Source organism: Poecilia latipinna, unplaced genomic scaffold, assembly GCF_001443285.1.
Source record: "Poecilia latipinna isolate Pla-1442-1.1 unplaced genomic scaffold, P_latipinna-1.0 Scaffold1187, whole genome shotgun sequence".
In the NCBI taxonomy this organism is placed as follows: Eukaryota; Metazoa; Chordata; class Actinopteri; order Cyprinodontiformes; family Poeciliidae; genus Poecilia; species Poecilia latipinna.
The window spans coordinates 201,080-218,656 of record NW_015113803.1 but is presented as its reverse complement, the minus strand read 5'-3'; the positions used below and the strand labels follow the sequence as shown (position 1 = coordinate 218,656).

At 40.6% G+C, this 17,577-nt stretch overlaps 3 protein-coding genes and 1 long non-coding RNA gene across 6 annotated transcripts in view; 2 read left to right on the top strand and 2 right to left on the bottom strand.

Annotated features, from left to right (window-relative positions):
* Positions 1 to 296: 296 nt before the first annotated feature.
* LOC106960484 (uncharacterized) lies at positions 297 to 2,462 on the bottom strand. Of its 2 annotated transcripts, none has more exons than XM_015053612.1 (3): positions 1,289 to 2,462; positions 865 to 1,042; positions 297 to 743 (listed from the first exon to the last, which is right to left on the bottom strand). In XM_015053612.1, the coding sequence occupies exons 1-3, from the start codon at positions 1,487 to 1,489 to the stop codon at positions 301 to 303; spliced, it is 822 nt and encodes a 273-aa protein (XP_014909098.1). In that variant the 5' UTR covers positions 1,490 to 2,462; the 3' UTR covers positions 297 to 300. The 2 variants fall into 2 exon arrangements, with proteins under 2 accessions (XP_014909098.1, XP_014909099.1); XM_015053613.1 differs by having other exon boundaries at positions 874 to 1,042.
* On the top strand, positions 515 to 4,389 carry LOC106960485 (uncharacterized). The gene is made up of 2 exons (XR_001427576.1): positions 515 to 605; positions 3,438 to 4,389. It is a non-coding gene; the product is annotated as an uncharacterized LOC106960485 (long non-coding RNA).
* Positions 4,390 to 9,929: 5,540 nt separating this feature from the next.
* lhfpl5b (LHFPL tetraspan subfamily member 5b) lies at positions 9,930 to 14,360 on the top strand. The gene is made up of 3 exons (XM_015053587.1): positions 9,930 to 11,301; positions 12,759 to 12,995; positions 13,947 to 14,360. The coding sequence occupies exons 1-3, from the start codon at positions 10,893 to 10,895 to the stop codon at positions 13,955 to 13,957; spliced, it is 657 nt and encodes a 218-aa protein (XP_014909073.1). The 5' UTR covers positions 9,930 to 10,892; the 3' UTR covers positions 13,958 to 14,360.
* srpk1a (SRSF protein kinase 1a) overlaps positions 14,358 to 17,577 on the bottom strand; it is a 23,199-nt gene continuing 19,979 nt past the window's right edge. Inside the window, exons 15-16 of one of the 2 annotated variants that reach the window (XM_015053585.1) lie at positions 16,552 to 16,644; positions 14,358 to 15,511 (exon numbers count right to left, since the gene is read on the bottom strand). In XM_015053585.1, the coding sequence (XP_014909071.1) occupies positions 15,327 to 15,511; positions 16,552 to 16,644 (278 nt within the window). In that variant the 3' untranslated portion in view covers positions 14,358 to 15,326. The remainder of the gene's footprint in view (positions 15,512 to 16,551; positions 16,645 to 17,577) is intronic. The other variant, XM_015053586.1, reaches the window with a different exon arrangement.

Below are 17,577 nucleotides of genomic sequence, written 5' to 3'. Positions count from 1 at the left end.
AGACGAAGTTCTGGTTTTGATTCCTGGTCCTGGGTCTTTCTGCATGCTTGGGTTTTCTCCGGGTACTCCGGTTTCCTCCCACAGTCCAAAAACATGACTGTCAGGTTAATTGGTCTCTCCAGATTGTCCCTAGGTGTGAGTGTGTGTGCGCATAGTTGTTTTTCCTGTCTGTCTCTGTGTTGCCCTGATCGCCACCCTGGACAGACTGGCGACCTGTCCAGGGTGACCCCCACCTCTAGCTGGAGATAGGCAGCAGCAGCATTTTAGTGCTTAACTCTTTAAGTTGGTAGTTGGGTTTTTTTAATAGCTACCCCCTGGTGTAAGAAAATCAATGGATGTAAAAGCAATAGTCACAGGACTAAGGAAAACAAAACTTACACTTTTCTTCTTACTGTCAGTGTCACATAGGCCACCCTGACTTGAAGAGATGGCATTAGCAGCAGGTGATTCATATGACTCCTGATCTGGCTGGTCTATGGGAGAGGCAGCTGGAGAGGGGCTTCGGGCCCTTTTCGTCTGGAAAGCTGGCGAGGACGGAACAGTAGGAGGAGGAGGAGGAACAGGAACCAGATCAAGCACAATCACAGTCTCTTCTTGGCTTTGTGGTGAGATCTTTGGCTGCTCCTCAGCTGTGGTCTCCTTCGGTTCATTAATGAAGTCCTCAGCGTTTTTACCAGTCAGCTGCTCTTTGTGTGTAAAAGCATCTTCTGTAGAGGTTTGGGGCTGCACTGGTACAGGTGTGCCTAGGAAAGACATAATTTTAAAGAAAAAATACATAAGTATCTATAGACGCATATCTTGCTCGCTCTCTGTGGACTTGATATAAGGAACTACAGAAGTACACACACTCTCACACACACATACATGCATTACCGACAGAGAGGAGAAACTCATAAGCCCTCTGCATCTTATCCAAAAAATTCTTCGTAGTATCCGTGGTCTCCAAATGTGTAATTATGTCCGCAACCCACTTGCTTGAAGATGATTCTTCCTTCGCGAAAAATAAAATGGGCTTGAAGCCTAAAGCATGGAGTTTGCGGACCTGCAATTGATAAGAACATGTAACAAATTACTTAAACACACCATCCTATTAGAGCAGTTGTTTTTCATCTTTAGCAACATATTGATAAAATATTTTATATTTTCAAAGTCTTGTGTGCTTTGTGGTGTTAACATCTCAACATCTTCATATGGAAAAGTCAGAGAAGAATTTTTAAGTTAACAAGAGGAGTACAGGTTACATTTTGCTCATTAACAGAACTTTTTCAGTCTAAAAATTTATACTTACTGCGATTTGTGCAGAATCTATTACTCTGGAAACGTTTCTGTTCTTTAAAACAGCTTCCCTCCACTGATCGTCAAAAATCTGCACCTTTTCTTTTAGATTTTTTTTGGTGGGAAGGCTCTGGTGGCAGACAAAACAAGTTTTTCTGTTTGCCTGGTTAGGCGTTTGACACTTTGGGCATGGCCTGAATTTGGGGTGTGTCATACTTAAAAAAAAACAATGGCAACGTGCAAAAAAAACAACAACAACAACAAAGACTTCAGATGGAGAAACAAACAGACTGACAGAAAGACAGACAGACAGACAAACAGTACTGTTGACAAATTAAGTTAAGAATAGACAAATTAAGGACACAAAGATGACGAACAGATAAGAGAGATGTGGCTCTTAAAAGTGCCTTTTGTGGGTGCTATATAAAAGAGCAGAAATATACGTGAGGTGATGAGATCAAAGAAGAACCTGTTGACATAAAAAAAAAGAAATGTTCAGATTTCGGAAGGTCTTGATTTCTCTTCATAAGTTGCAACAGCAATAAACAAAATAGACAGGTGGAGAGATCTTTGCCTGTAATGATCCAAGTTTTTTATTTGAAGTAAATGGCCTAGCTGCAAACAGACAGGGGCTCATAGACAAAACTTTAAGGATCATCACAGCCTAGGGTCACTGGTGTTTATATCGATCCTCAAATTTTACAACAAGCATGACTATAAAGAATTCTGTGACTCTATCATGGCTAATTAAATGTATTAAGTGCAGGTTCAGTTGAAGCTTATGGACTACAAGAGGCTAATGTAGCTAGCTTCCCGCCCATTTCTTCCGTTAAATTTCTTTTATAAATGTTACAAACCTGTCTAAATGCCTTCAACCATTCGCGGCACAGTCCGACTGCCATTAAGTCCTAAAACTGCAATCAGCAACTTTATAACGTAACACTCTAGTTATTTCTTGTTTTGTTTTATAGTACAAAAACATTTTGGACAGATTCAGGTTTGTACTCACCGGGGTGCAAGTGTTGCATGCGATGACATCAGCGTCTTCTTCTTCTTCTTGGGTTTTTGCGGGATCCGTACTTATTTTTATTATTTCAATCAAACATATTAAAACGTTTACAGAACTGTTTGCATGCAGTCACAAAAGAAAATAAATCTTAATTTTTCTTAAATTTATTTGGTGTAAATCATTGATATACTCAAAAAAGTTGGTAAATTTAAAATAAAGGATTTTATATCAAGCTAAAAAAAAAGGCTTTTAAATCAACCTAACAACAACCACAACAAAAACCCTCCGGTTTTATATTTTACTGAGTTATTTTTAAATACCAAATTAAAATTTTATGACCGATACATGTATTTGTAGTAAATATTCTTAATATCCTGTTCAAACTAGCATATACATTGTAAATAAAGGTTTTTTAAAAAAATAGAATAGACACGTCATCTTATTCGTTCCTAAGTCGTCAGTATCGGACGCTTAGGGAACCGTACAGCATTCAATGAGAGAACCCTTCGCGTCACATATTGACGCGAAGGGAATACCTGCCCAAGCGTCAATATGTGACGAGTTGGGAGTGAGAATCTGTTGGATATTGATGTCTGGCCAGTCAAATAAAAATGTCTGAGTGCCACTAAAGGCAGCTCAATAACCTCCAGTGGTTCTTTTACCAGAGAACGAGAAGCAAAAGCTAACGATGGCCATAAATCCAAAGTACAGCAGCTTCTCAGTGGAAACAGTTCAGGCTACATATAGAAGATATTGCTGCACCAGATGTTCTTCAGCCTGAAATGCTGTAGGAAGAGGAATTTTGCTCCCAGCTGCTTCCTTTGAAGCCTGATCCAGTTGTGCCACTTTACGTGAGCTGGCATCATCACCAGTCACTGTTTCATCACCTTCTTGATGCAAATTATGGTTGTGTGATGACATTTGCCTCGACAAGCTTTTTTGGAAATGTGTGAGACACGGATGCAATTTGGCCTTATTTCAAATTGATGCCAGCATTATACTGCCAGCATGTGTGTGTGTGTGTGTAAACAAAACTAAGTTTTATGCTAAAAGGAAAATGTGGAAAAGAAGATCGTCCAATTAGAAGTGAAGCGTTCTTTTTACTTTGCACACTTTGTTCAGCTAACGTGTTTTGACCCTTTCATGTCTGCAGATGAGAGATGAGGAAAACCCAACACAGCATGTCGGCCCATCACCAAGACCACAGAGAAACAAGAGGCAAAAAGAGGTGGCTTCATTTAGATCTGGAAAGTACATGTGGAGCAAATTCTCAACAGGAGAAACACAAAGATGTTGAATGTCAGGCTTGCGTAGTCTATTTTATCGACCCAACCAACTTTCAGGTAGTCTTATCCATCAGTAGATGTCTTCTCACCTTATAGTTATAATTTCTACATAGGGTTCTGTCTTAATTTGTTGGTGAGTTCTTGTTTTTGTCAGAGCCACCTGGAGTTTAACCGAGTCAGGACTGGTTGCCTCCCCTCACCTCCTAGGAGCCGCCTCACCCTGACCATGAGCTGATCTTCATGCACAGACGCTGGTTAGACGAAGGCTCAGCTCAGGCTGTACTTCTTGATTCACCACAGGCTGTACTCTCTTCAAATCCTTCCAAATAAGCTGCTGGTCTTCTTCTACACTGCTGTTGCCCGGTCTGTCTCAAACACATCCATCACTGTGGGGTTTGGTTTAGGCTTGGGATCTGAAAAAGGGTTAGCAGACATGTCTGCAGACCCCACACATCCTGGACACAAACTGTGTGAACCTTCAGGCCTGCGCTTCAGAGCGCTATTTGCAACAACCAGCTGCCACAGAGACAGTTTCTCCCCTCAGGCTGCCTCTGATGAGCATCCTGCAGCCTGAACAGTCAGCTGCTCTGCTGTAAAACAAAATAAGCATTTTGGAACTGAACAAACCTTCTGTTTTTCTTTCTTTATGTACAAAAATGCCATCAAACACACAAACACTTTGTCCCTTTATTCGTATTTCCTCTCAGGTTTACATATTTATACTTCATGTTCGTGTGCTGAGTGTTTGGAAACCAAAAACAAATTCCTTTTTTGTGCACACAATCTTGGTCAATAAAGCCGATTTTGATTGTGGTTTCATTTGGCTTATATTTCAGTCCATTGTTTGTTAAAATATTGTACTTGCAACCATTCAGACTTTTTTTTTTGTGAACTGAAAGAGCTCAATGTTTCCTGGAGTTCTGAAACTGTTTCACTACTTTCAGCAGAAACATCTTGAAGGAATTTTATTTTAGCACCAAACATGGAGCTCCAAAACAACTGGAAACTTGACCTATAGGAGATATAGCTCTATTGCAAAAAGACATTTTATCTGCTGTAATTATCTAGGACTGATGTCTTCTTCCGTTCTTAATTTTATATCTTGCTCATTTTCCCACAATAATACTGATGCAAACCGTAAATGGAAGGAAGCTTCAATATTTGGATGCCAAAAAAATAAATAAATCTAAATGTTGGATGAATCCAAGATGTTACACATCATTTTAAAAACTGGAATCAAGCCAACATGAAGGGATTATTTCTGATTCACAAATAATCATATAAATAGCTTCTAAAATTGAGACTGCCGGTGTTTAGTTTTTTTTTGTTTGTTTTTTCTATTTTTTTCACTCTTTATCACAATGAAAAATCAGCATATAAATAAATATTCCATATTACTGATTCTGGCTGGAAAACAAGAAGGAATCATAAACAAGCAGTAAAGGGATGCACCTTCATCGTCTAAGGGGAGAAGAAGCGAGACGCGGAGAGGGAGTGGGCTGAGTCTGCGGCATAAAAACGACAAAAAAAAAATCCTTCACAGTCCAATTATCAGCAAGAATCTCCCCTCAGCTCTTCATGCACCGCCTTGCCAAATTTTAATGTCAAGAGGGTGGATCTACCCTCCTCTTTCTGCCATAAGGTTATATAACAACTGGAGCATCACTCACACACATGCAGCTGGAAGCAGAGGACTGATTGCTGCAACCATAAATAATTACAAGCTATAAAAGACGACATTTTTCTGCCTGGTGGGTGCCCTGTGCTCCGTTCTGGGGTTTTAACAGACATATCAACGTCAGCCTTTTGGAAGAAACACCGCGCATCTACGACTAAAAATCACAGATGTGTTTTTATTAGCCACCGGAGGGGGCTTCTGATTGAGACAAATTGCAGGTCACGCAGGCAAAGTGTGGAGACTCAGGCCTTCGCACCCAACAGAGTGCAAGGAATAGCGATGAGATTCACCTCTGAGATAAAATGGCTTCCTTTGTCACACATGCCCTTGCATAACTTCAGCCCCATACCTGATATCTCATGCAGCGTGTGTGAGCTCAGAGGTGTCACTGCACCAATAACAGCTGTGCTGGGAGAGGCAGGCGGTGGCGGTGTTTTCACAGGGATTCAGTCTGTCAGGAGGGCTGAGTGATGACCTCCATCTCTCACACTTTATATCCTGTTCACACACACATACACACACACAGCGCTTCAATTCTGAAAACAAAAAGACGGGCTTCTGCGTGAGGTTCAGGGAATAAATCTGGGGCTTAATGAGGCTGGCCGGCAGTGAAGGAGGCAGTAAGGGGATCAGTTTTGAAGGTGGGGTTTGGACATAAAGATGACTGTGTGTGTGTGTGTATGTTACAGCGCCTTGGAGAAATATCTGCAACCCGTAATTTTTTTTTAGGTTTTGTCTCATTTAAACCACAGACGCCACTGGTTCTACAGGGAATGTGTGTGTTTAGCAAGTAAACGGAAGGAACAGGCTACATTGCTTTCAAAGTTTTTACGAATGAAATCCAGAAAGTGTTGCAGCATTTGTGCTGAGCTTTGCTTACGCTGATACTCATAGATGAAGTCACACATTTTGGTAAGAACTTTGAGTGTTGCTTAATCTCGTTAGAAATCCAGATGTTCAGCGAAGTTCCCAGAGGATTGACAGAGAACATTAATGAACAAATAGCAACATGTAAAAAACACAAATAGGAACACAGCAGGCATGTCAGGGAGAAAGTCTTGGAGAAGTTTGAGTTAAGTTAGACAGCAGAGCTGTGAACGTCTCGCGGGCGATATTCGTTCAGCAGCATCACAGATTCGAAGAATCTGGAACGACAGACAGGATGAGGAGACGATTCCTCTGCAAAGCAACCAAGAAACCTATGCAACTCTGAGGAAGCGTGGCAGAATGTGTTGACAAGAAAGTTATTAGTTATGCAGAATTATCTTTAAGGAAGAAAGTCATCAGTAGTCTGCTTTACGGTTTATGGACTCCCTAAAGATGTAGAGGAAGTTGTTCTGGTCAGCTGGCACCAAAACAAAACTACACTTTTAGACCTCCATAAAAAAAAACACTATGCAGTATAAAACTAACACTGCACATACCCTCCTCCCCAAGGTGACACATGGTGGTGGTCACATTATGCTGTGGGGAAGCTGGTCTGAGGCAATAGGACGATCGATGGAGCCAAAATAAAAGGCTTCTTGGGAAGACTGTAAATACTTTTGCAAGTTACTGTATACATATAAACTTTGGAGCTGGAGTTCTTCAAAGAGCTTCGCACCACGGAGGATTTAACACACAGTGGGGCTCCCAGTAAGCATCAAAAGGAATGCAGAGCTATGAAAACATCGCAGGAATATTTTCACATAAATAGATCTTTTGTCCTTAGTGGGTAATTTAGAGTGAAAGTATTTTATTTTTTTATAAATGCATTTCTATGAAGACGACCTGTTTGCTGTCTGGTTGAAGGATGGGAGGAGTCTGCTTTGAAAACAATCCTCTGCAAAAAAAAATAAAATACTTGTAACGATCTGACTTAGCTCGGTTATATGTCATACTGCCCCCTCTTGGATGATTTTGGATCATTAAAGGCAATTTCATCAGAGGAAAAAAACCTTCTGAGGCGCCCTCTCTGTTTTCATTTCTTGCTTTGTTGCAACAAAGCCGAGTGTCTCATTACTCTCCCATATTGTTGCTGGTGAGAGCAGGCCGCCTCCCTCTCCTGTTTTTATTTGCCTGAAATAACAACACGCATCTTGCTCAGGTTTGGACCGCTGCTTGCTTTCCGTTGGCCAAACTCTAGAGCTCCAAACAAAGACCGGGCGGGAAAATTGGCCTGAGGGCCGGGCTGGGCGAGGATCCATGAGGCAGCCGCGGTCTAATGAGGAGGTGACAACATCACCACAGGGTCAGGCGTCAGATGCACGGGCCGGTGGCTTCGCGAACAGAAAGAAAAGAAAAAAAAAAAAAAAAAACATGTTTCTGAGAGAGAATTGGAAAAAAAATGCGGATGCTCACGTCTCTGAACAAAAACGCCGACCCAGGAGTGAGAAAGCCTCGTTATCGTCACACAGCGTTCCTGCAGGGAGACAAACCCACAACGCAGTCGGGCTGGGAATTCTGCTGCAACACGAGGAGCGCTCAGGGGGATCATTACAGAATGCATGAACAGAGAGAGATTAAGAATGACAAAAAAAATTAAGAGAGGTTGAAAAATACTCTCAGAGACAGCTTGCCCTGCTGTATCACGGCTCCTGCATGCTGATTCGAGGGGTTTATTAAACTGAATACCAAGTGGAGCACTAACTAGATCTTATTATTCTCCTCATCAATGGACCCTTTCCTGAGGGCCACTCTCCAAAGAAATTACAGCCAGAGTTTAAAGACTGCTGATGTTCAGATGAAATAATCTTCACGCGGGCACTGGTGTGAATTTAACCCATAAAAAGATTATTTCTTCACAGGCACGCAAGGGAAGATGAGACACATAACACCACGCAGCTGGAGAAGAACAAGAATGGTGATAAAGCATCAGATTCCTAGGAAACATTAGACCCGGGTCCTTGTCTCAACAGCCCACTGTAATCACATGAAGGAATAAGCATGTCGCTTATTTGATAAAAGTCGGCCATAAATGTAATAAAGCTGACAAGGTTATTAGAAGTGCCACAGGCCATTTGATAGTGGCTTCACACGCACCTTATATTGGATTATGGAGAGAAATATGACGAAGCAAGGAAGTGGAGCTTGCCCATTTACAAAGGACCATGGGAGGCTTAACAGCTTGTGACTAAGTTCATTCATTCACTTTAATTCCTGCTGCAGTGACAATCTGCAGCGTGTCTCTGCAGATTGTCACTGCGAAAATTGCTCAGGGATCCGTTAAAGAGCGCCACGGTTCGGCCACGTGTCGCAGAGGTCATGGCGAGACACTCACAGGTCAAAGGTGCAGCACACACAGCCCCCGCTCAACGGTAAAAGTGTGGAAACAGCCTTTAGAGGGATTAATTTCGTCATCGCCGAAGCATAGTCTGTCATTTAGCCTTTTTTTTATGCATTTGATCAGTGGGGAAGTTATTTCTTTTAATATTATTTAATTTGTAATAAGTAGAAGTTTTTTTTGTTTTTTTTTCATTTTAACTTATTTTTATGAGTTTCCTTGTGGTGTTATATGACATTAAGTCAAGATGGATCCCCCACTCACCTTGCAGATACTTAAACCAGATGATAGCATAGGAAAAAGTAGGTTTGAAATGATTTCATTGTTTAAGCAATATAAGTTTTTAACCTGGTTTTAACTAACCATTGAACCGGGTTTGGCTGAGCCCAAACCCAGACAGACGGAGGGTTTTCACAGTAAAACATCAGTCCTGTCTGCATCTTCTGATTGGACCGTCTCCAGCTTCGTGTATACAGTTTATCTTATCTCCAGTGTTGCTGCCAGATATTTGCAGAAGAAAAAGATTATTTTGTCAGAGCAAACAAAGCTTCCTCCCGTTCTTCGGAGCGCAAAATGAGCTTAAATCCTTTGGAGTGACACACAGCAAAAGGACCACAAAGTCAATGCAAACAATGAGTCAGACTCCCAAACGGAGGAGGAACGCTGCATTTATTCAGTGATGTGTCTGCAATTAAAGATTTGCCGCGCGTAATATAATGAGAAAATGAACCTTGTCCCACAGTCTGCAGCTGTCTATTTAAATTAGGCTTCAAAAAGAAAGGGCTGTTGTCAAACTGGGGGTTACAATTGAAAACATCTGACTCAACAAACCACAGTATAGAGTGTTTTGTTTTCACTTTGGAGGAAAAAGATGTAGTTGTTGCCATGGTCTGCACAGGAGAAAAATGATCATCAATGTTTGGATAAGTTGTGTTTCTTGATTTGATTCATTAAATATATATTAATCTGGTCTGTTATGCACAAATTGTCTCCTCTTTATCTTTTTTTTTGCTGTTGTTTTTTAAGCAGAGCTGGTATTTCCCTCTTTAGCATCCTCCACCTGCAGCTTCTGATCTGCTGATTCTGTTATCCCTTACAAGGTGCAGAGGAACGTCCTCTTAACCAGCACCAACCAGAGGAAGAGAAGCACAGATAGTGCTTCTCCTGTCAGCCTCCAGCCAAAGTCAGTATCTCAAAGTAGATGTGGCACCAGTAGTAATAAAGAAAACTGCTGGAACAGGGAAGTGTTGCATAGGGTGACTTACGAGGTCCCAGAGGAGAAACAATAATGGAAAAATAATCCTGAGGACAGGCCGTAAAGGCAAAGGACATAATCAACCCGAACCTGGTGGTGGTAAAATAATTTCTGCTTTGGCTCTGGGAGGAACAAACCTCCTGCATTATGGCAAAACGAACATTTTATGCATCATTTCTGTTGCTTAAAACTTCGTGATTCAGTTTAACTCTCCACATCATCAGCAAAAACAAAAGCCTGTATACAATATGTACACGTCGTTTCCAGATTCAGGGGAAATCCCTTTGAAAACATATGACCAATCAGGACAAACATTTATTGAAAGATGGAAGCTGTCATGGCAACAATAACTTGGAATAATTTTTTTTAAAGTCATTTACATAAGAAATGAAGATTTACATGCATGGAGGTTTAGTTTTTTGTTTTCTACACAAACACCTACATTTCTAATCTTCAGTCCAACTCACCTTGTGATTAATTCATTCATTATTGATTTTACGGACGGCTGGATGGATTCAGCAAAATAACACGTTAGGGCAAATTTTATTACGCTGACTTATCACTTACTTATAAAATATTTTGCTTGTTGATATTTACAGATGCCCGATTCATTTTCTTTTCCATATTTTTCTGTATCTCTTCTCACAAGCGTTTCACCTGGTGGACACAGAAAAATGAATACTCCTTTCTGTTCCCTTGTTTTTACGAAACAAAACAAAAACAAGTACTTTTTTTTCGATAAGGATCCCAAAAAATGTAGTCTGCTATTTTTTTTTTTTTTCATTTCTGAAACAGGTAACTTACAGATATTACAGGTGTAACATGAACGCCTCTAGGGGAACAGGTGAGTGTGTAGCCCGTCCCCGTGTTGCCAGGGTTGGGTGAGTGTGTGACGTCGGCGCTGCCTCGCCGTGCGCGGGGTGGAGGAGCTGTCCAGGGTGCTGAAACGGTCAGACTGGTAATCAGGAGAAACCGGAGCAGAAGCCTTGGTTCTATGTAAAGGAAACATGAAGAGAGTCCTATAAGGATACTCTTTTACACCTGCTGAAGACAATTTTTGAATAACTTGGTATTTGCTAAAGTTCCTTAAAGTCTGAAGTGAACCTTTACTTTTTTCCTCCTCCATCATGGATCTGCTTCCAGCCCAGGAGGCTGCGAAAATCTACCACACCAACTATGTGAGGAACTCCCGGGCCATCGGCGTGATGTGGGCCGTGTTCACCATCTGCTTCTCCATCATCACCATGGTGGTCTTCATCCAGCCCTACTGGATCGGGGACAGCGTCAACACGCCACAGGCCGGGTACTTTGGCCTTTTCCACTACTGCATCGGCAACGCGCTCACCTCGGAGCTCACCTGCAAGGGCAGCGTCTTTGACTTCAACTCCATCCCGTCGCCGGCCTTCAGGACGGCCATGTTCTTCGTGGGGACCTCCATGCTGCTGGTGGTGGGCACCATGGTGGCCTTCAGCCTGTTCTTCTTCTGCAACGCAGGGAACGTCTACAAGATCTGCGCGTGGATGCAGCTAGCCTCAGGTCAGCAGGTTGATGACCTTTGAAGGAAATTTATAGGAAACGGGATTAATTTTGAATACAGCAAGAAAATAACGATGGCTGATTGTGTCAGTATGATGATGCCATGTAGTGTAATATAAGCTAAAGTCTTGAGTCATTGCAATTGTTGGTCATGTATGTGCATTCAGTGACTTTCTAGTAATCTGGAGTCATATTTTATGGTGTTTTTGTTTCTGGGTTAAGTTGATTTGGTTGGTACTCCTGTTTGTTTTTATTATTTGGACTTTTCCACTGGTTGTCTGTCCTATCCCTGACCATTGTCCGTCTTCATTCATTACTTATTACCTGTTTTGCTGCTTTAGGGATTGACCAGAGACACCTTATGCAATCTTTGCATCAGAGTTGAAAGAAAGTAACACAACCTGGTGGCTTGACATGTCGGCATTGTCCCTTTTTTTTTTTTTTTTTTAAAGAAAATCAATAAAATTAAACTGGATCTGCATGAAGTAAAACGAGGTCACAGAAATATTTTTGGACAGAGAAAGAGGCTTAAAATTAAACGATTCCAGAAAAAAAATTAATCCTTAGGCACTTTGCCACATGCAACTCGTGATACGTTTCTATTTTTTTTTTTAAGTTAAATCTGTTGAAAGATGAACCATTTTTGTCAAATATGAAATCATATTTGATGTCTAATCAGGTGAATCCTGGAGCTTTAAGCTTTTGAACCTTTGCTGCAGTTTATAGTAAAGCTTGGGTGAAGGATGTCGTCTCTCTGATCTTGTTTCAGGTCTTTGCAGCATTTTGTTTCCGTTTCATTTCAGATTCTGTTATGTTTGAGATGCTGTCTGAAACGCCTTCAATTTAGCCTCCATTTATTAAACCTCCTCCCTTGGAAGCACTCATTCCACAGTTGTTCTCTGTCATGTGCCACGACTGGAAAAGAAAATATGAAAAAGCAGTAAAAGCCTGAAAAACGGAGTACTGTCCAGGGTCAAAGGTCACGCTCCCATGCCTCCCCCTACCTGCCCCTGCCTAAACCCTGAGACTCAGCTGTGTGTCTGTGCGACATGATGAAGTCATTGTATCATCTGCCAACATCACACCTCTCTGGTTGCAGGTGTGAAGCGTGTGCTCGTGTGTTGTTGTCCTTCACTGTGGAGGCCGGCTCGGTTTCTGGTGTCAGAACAGACTCCGACACCTCTGAAGGCGGATCTGGTTTCACGTAGCAGGATAAGATGTCGACGAGCCGCAAACTGATCTTAAACCGTAAAACAAGCCAGCTGGAGTTTAAAACGCTGGCAATATTAAACTATAACCTTTTATAATGTGGAAGCTGCATAAAGGAAAAAGAAATGTACAAGAGGACGGGGATGTGGCATTTAGAAATGAATAAAACAGAACCCATATCGCAGATGAAATTATGCACAACAGCGAGAGACTGAAAATTGTTTGCAATGTCTGAATCCCTTCTCCAGCCGTGCTGATGGTGATGGGCTGCATGATCTACCCTGACGGCTGGAACGCAGACGAGGTAAAGAGGATGTGTGGCCAGAGGACCGACAAGTACGCTCTGGGGAACTGCACCGTGCGCTGGGCCTACATCCTGGCCATCATCAGCATTCTGGACGCCGTTCTCCTGGCTCTGCTGTCCTTCACTCTCGGAAACCGGCAGGACAATCTGCTGCCGGATGGCTTCGAGGTGGAGGGAGCAGGTGAGCGCACAGCTGCATTAGAACATTAGAAACAAATGCATTTCATTTAGATTAATTAGTTCGGAGGGTGTTAGTTTACTTGCATAACTCGATCAAGGCAGCAATCTAAAACAAAAAAACAAAAAAACCATGGTTTTACCTTGGCAGGTGATTTTGTTTTCCTCCTCACGAGTTCATTAAAAAATATTAGAGACAATTTAAATGTAGATAATGTTTAAATTTTGCTAATCTGATAAGGACAGGAACATTGAAGAAGGGGTTTTATTAAGCTCTTTACTTTGCTACAAAGCAGTTTATACTTGCTACAAAGAAGGTGAGTTTTATGAGGAAGAACTTTGAAATCTTGTGCAAACATGACATTCATTTAAAAGCTATCGGAGTAAAATTCAACTCCAGATTGAGAAAATGTATAAAACAAAATCCATTTTACAGGGGATGACAGCAAACCTGTTCTGAATCGCACAGTTAAAATAAATTGAATAGAGAAGAAGCCAACAGTCAAAACAAAAGCATCACTGATAATCATGTTTACGTTTACATGTCAGAATGTCAAATTAATGCTGCAAACAGCCGACTGTCCGTCTGAGCTGGTCAGGGCGATTACTGGAGAAGGTGCAGATGGATTGATGAAACAAGCTCAATATTAAATAGTTTTATTGAAGTCCTGAAAAATAATTGTTACACAAGGACAACTTGGACTGTTTGAAAGAAATCTAGGGAGTAAAATGGCTCAATATTCCTGTTTTTTTCCCCCTCAAACTTGCTGCTCAGTTTCTGAGTTCTAGCATGTTTGAAATATTTCATGTTAAAAAAAAAAGTTTCCAATTCACCTTGTACAGATAACTAAAAATACTCTTTCATTACTACTCTTGTTTTTTCTGAGCTGGTTGGAAGCCAGCTGTGTTTTTTTAAATCTACGAGGTTAAACAGCATTTTTTTTTCCTTTTACAGAAAACTCGTGAACATGGATATTCAACATGGAGGGATGACGACCATTCCAGCTGGAGCAAAACCAAGCTGTTCTTTTCCTCTTAGGTTGTAGCGATAGTCTTCTGGTTGTTTAATCTGTCACCAAATAAACACATGTACACAGTTACTCCGTACTGTATGAAGATCTGTTTTTTTTTTTTTTATTGAATGGTGCGTTTTACAGGTTCGTCTTTAAACAACTCACACAAAGTCTATGTTGTTGAATGCGACGCTAATGTAAATTGTACGTTTTTACCTTTAGGTCTCAGCAGATAACATAGCTTATTTTTTGATATGATCGGTTCGCTACACCATCACAAAACACCAGATCTCACAGACTCTATGTTTAAAAACAGGTAAATTATTACTCAACAGATTGCCATACAACCGAGCTCAAACACATCTTCCATACACTTTATTAAAACACAGCTACCCAGCTAAATCATTTTAGCTAAGATATAAGATTTGTTAAAAACTGTACATAACTGTAATATACATAAAGGCAAACTCTTTGGTACAGATATATACAGTTTATTTTCTCTTTTTTTTTCTTCCCCCCTCCATTTAATTGGGCTTTAACATTTTCTCTCACTGAAACCTTTTACCACGCTAAACCTGAATTGTAGTAGGTGTATGAGAATACCAGCCTCCCATGAGAACAATCAATCTCATTTTTTTCTTTTTTATTACATACTTTCCAAATACCAGGTGACATTAGGGTTGTTATGGCTAAATATGACCTACTTAATGACAGTGTCAGAAAGACTCTAGGGAGCCTTAAAAATTATACCACAGTCAGTGTAAATGTCAGCCCAGTGTGCAACTTTCTCAACCTACTTTACAAATACAAACTGCAAGCCCCCAGAGAAAAAGAAGGGAAAAAAAATCATTTTTATAAAAAGTAACACAGAACTAATGAAAATGTAAGCAAAAGTAAGTCCTTTTGAGGGAACAAAGGAAAAAAAAAAAAGGCTACATATCCTTGATTTGTTTGAGTTTTAGTGCAGGAGTGTAACAAACAAGGATGCTTTCACTAGCAGAACGACGAGACTTTTGCTCTTAGTTGGGTGGGTTAAACGGAGCCCAGCAGCTGGAGCCGACATCAAATAATAAATCCACTGGATTCCCGATGTCACGCCGAGAGGAGAACGGACAAAAACAAAAGAGCAAACGTACACAGAAGCAAAAGCCGAACAAGAACATAGGAAATCCAAAATCATGAAACAAAACAAAACAAAACAAAAAAAAAAACAAAAAAAAGAGAAATAAATATTCATTTGATATGCCCAAAGTGGAAAGTGATCTGTTGCAGTCTCTTAAGGAAGTGGGAGGGAGGGGAGGTGCAACGCCGGAACATGCCCACTAGAGGGCGAGCCAGGAGTGGCGTAAGCATTCTGCAGCCGTGGCTCTTTTCTCTGGGACCAGCTCCAGCATGGGAAGTAGGAAGTCGGAGAAACACGCTGCTTCCTCGCGGGGCCACTCGTATTTTTCCACCAGCACCTCCAGCAAACCCCACGGCTTCAGCTTGGTGATGTGTTTCAAATCACCTGCAGACAAACGGCACAGACAACGCTGCATCAGATGGGAGGATGCTAAAACAATAAAAAGAGACAGAGTATTGAAAAAGTCTTGAATGTACTTTGGCATGTTTGACCACAAACCAATTTTATTTAAAGGTTGTGCTTTATTGTATTTATAAGCCCAACAAAATGTAGTACAAGAATGATTCACAAAATATTTTATTAATAAAGGCTGGAATATTGTGGCTTACGACAGAATATTAGGGCAACAGCAGATAAAAGAAAAACCAAGTGTGGTTACGGAGGAGTAAACGTGAGCTCAAAACTCATTTAAGAGAAAACAAAAATATAGAAAATGTAACTTTTAAATTTGCAAGAAAAAAAGTGCAATTTTCCTCAATTAAATGCATAAATTCAAACTAAGATATTCTCTGATATTGTAAAGTCAGACATTTTAAATAAATTTAAAAAAAACCTCAACTTTACTGACTTTAAAAATCAAGAATTTTTAGGGTAGGGTGGAAATTTACTCCTCCTTTATCGTATTATTTTATCTTCTATGAACTTTAAGACTCCATTGCGGTGGGTGCATTCGCACCACCAAATAATTTGACTGGATTTGATGGGAGAACATTTGAAGCTGAACAATGAAAGAAAACCTGCTGGAGGCAACAAAACCCTTGACTGGGGTGGAGGTTCACGTTCCAGCAGGACACGGACCCCAGACATGCAGCAAGAGCTACAATGGATACATAATATAAAACTCGCTTTTCAGATGTTTTCCCCAAATAAGGTTGAAATCCGTGCACTCTTCACAATCGTCACCCAGTTTTGGGTTTGTAATGTGAAAACATCAAAAAGATACAAACATTTTACCAAGAGACTATACTTGTTGTGAATTATCACATATTATATAATATATAACATTAGCAGCTGCAACTTTCTGCTTACCCACTCCAAAAATAATTAGCTTTTTTTTTTTTTAAAGACATGGTAGCAGTTTGAGCGAAAGAACATTTAATAATACAGAAAGAGAAAGGAAGTGAATCTCGACACTTTCTTTTTACCTTTCTTGGTGAAAAAATCCTTGGAATATTTGCCGGTCATTATGAGTTTGCGTGGGACACTCCCCAGCAGCTCAATGATCAGCGCTATGTGGTCTGCACCCCAGTGGGTAGCAGAAAAGGAAGAAGACAAACAACATATTGATCAGAGTGTGTCTCAGTCGGGCCCACCCTGGGTGTGTGGGTGGAGGGTTGAAGGAGCTCGAGTCCCACCGACAGCACATCAGAGTTTACTGATTAAACCAACAGACATTTGAACAGCTCTCCAACATTTCTTTGTTGCTCAAAAAGCAGCCGCAGCATTTTTAAAAATTAAAAAAAAAAAAAAAAAAAAAGAGGCTAATCACACACTAAACTGTTGTCATGGCATCAATCTCATTACTTAAGAGAGGAAGCATCAGGCACCAACATCTGTCCTGGGTAAACTGATCCTCTGAGACCAAAACACTGGTGCAAACGCACCAAACTGTATTTAGTTTCCCTCAGACCATTTTCAGAAATGGTCAAGGACTCAGATTCCTAATTTCTTTCAGGTACCAACCAATAAATTAACAAAGCACAAGGAAGTGAACCAGGATTTCTGCCAGGGGGAAATGACACGAACGGCCAACAGATTAGCTTGTTTTGATTCATTTTTAAATGCAGCTCTTTTTTTCTCTTCTAAACATCTACAGAATAAATGTATGTTTGTTATCATTGTGTTTTGCCATTTAGTTTAATTTATGAAGAGGAACTCAAGATCCCGCACACTTACAACCTCACAACCAGAAGCGAGGCATGAACCTTGGATTTTTTAAGATTTTTGTTCTGGGACATTTTTCTGCTCCAGTTTAGACGTTTGGATGAAAACGATCCCGAGACGACCACCGACTAACCCATCAAGTTCAAACTGCTGCCGGGTTATGCACGAGACAAATCTAACTTAAAATATTTAGAAAATCTATATATATATATTTAACTCCTTGAATTGGTAAAAAAAAAAAAAAAAAAAAAAACAATTTTACAACAATTTGGATTCTTATTCACTTT